This window comes from Buceros rhinoceros, unplaced genomic scaffold (assembly GCF_000710305.1).
Source record: "Buceros rhinoceros silvestris isolate BGI_N320 unplaced genomic scaffold, ASM71030v1 scaffold29537, whole genome shotgun sequence".
Taxonomy (NCBI): Eukaryota; Metazoa; Chordata; class Aves; order Bucerotiformes; family Bucerotidae; genus Buceros; species Buceros rhinoceros.
This window is the reverse complement of record NW_010420848.1, coordinates 517-1,164: the sequence shown is the minus strand read 5'-3', so window position 1 is coordinate 1,164 and position 648 is coordinate 517. Positions and strand designations below refer to the sequence as shown.

Here is a 648-nt window from a genome sequence, read left to right as displayed (position 1 = left end):
GACGCTGGCACAGAGCCGGGGGGAGAAGCGGACAGCGCACAACGCCATAGAGAAGCGCTACCGCTCCTCCATCAACGACAAGATCGTGGAGCTCAAGGACCTGGTGATGGGCACCGAGGCCAAGGTGGGAGCCTGGGGACGGTGAGGCAGGGGCTGGGTGAGGTGGGGCTTCTCCTGGCATTTGGGCTGAGCCGTCTCTGCCCTCCGGCAGCTCAACAAGTCGGCAATCCTGCGGAAGGCGATTGAGTACATCCGCTTCCTGCAGCAGAGCAACCAGAAGCTGAAGCAGGAGAACCTCGCCCTGAAGATGGCCGTGCAGAAGAACCGTGAGTGGCAGGGCAGGTCTTGGGGACGTGGGGGGCTCAGCCCCACGGCTGCTGTAGCCCCCCAGCACCCCTCAGCCCGCTCTGCTCCCCACAGAGTCCCTGAAGGACCTGGTGACCTCCTGCAGTGGCAGAGCCAAGGCAGAGGCCCCCGTGGAGGTGAAGGCGGAGGTGATGGAGATGCCGACACCGCCGCCCTCGGACGTGGGCTCGCCGTCCCACAACAGCCCGCTCTCACTCAGCGGGACCAGCAGCAACAGCAGCAGCGACTCGGAGCCCGACAGCCCCCTCTGCGACCACGGCAAGGTGCGGGGGGGGATCCCGC

The 648-nt window shown here is 66.5% G+C and overlaps 1 protein-coding gene across 1 annotated transcript in view; it reads left to right on the top strand.

Annotated features, from left to right (window-relative positions):
* Positions 1 to 13: 13 nt before the first annotated feature.
* The window catches only part of LOC104496363 (sterol regulatory element-binding protein 1-like), a gene marked incomplete at both ends in the record, with an annotated part of 1,137 nt that continues 502 nt past the window's right edge, over positions 14 to 648 (top strand). The window contains 3 exons of the mRNA XM_010139466.1: positions 14 to 124; positions 212 to 326; positions 421 to 629. Of these exons, the coding sequence (XP_010137768.1) occupies positions 14 to 124; positions 212 to 326; positions 421 to 629 (435 nt within the window). The remainder of the gene's footprint in view (positions 125 to 211; positions 327 to 420; positions 630 to 648) is intronic.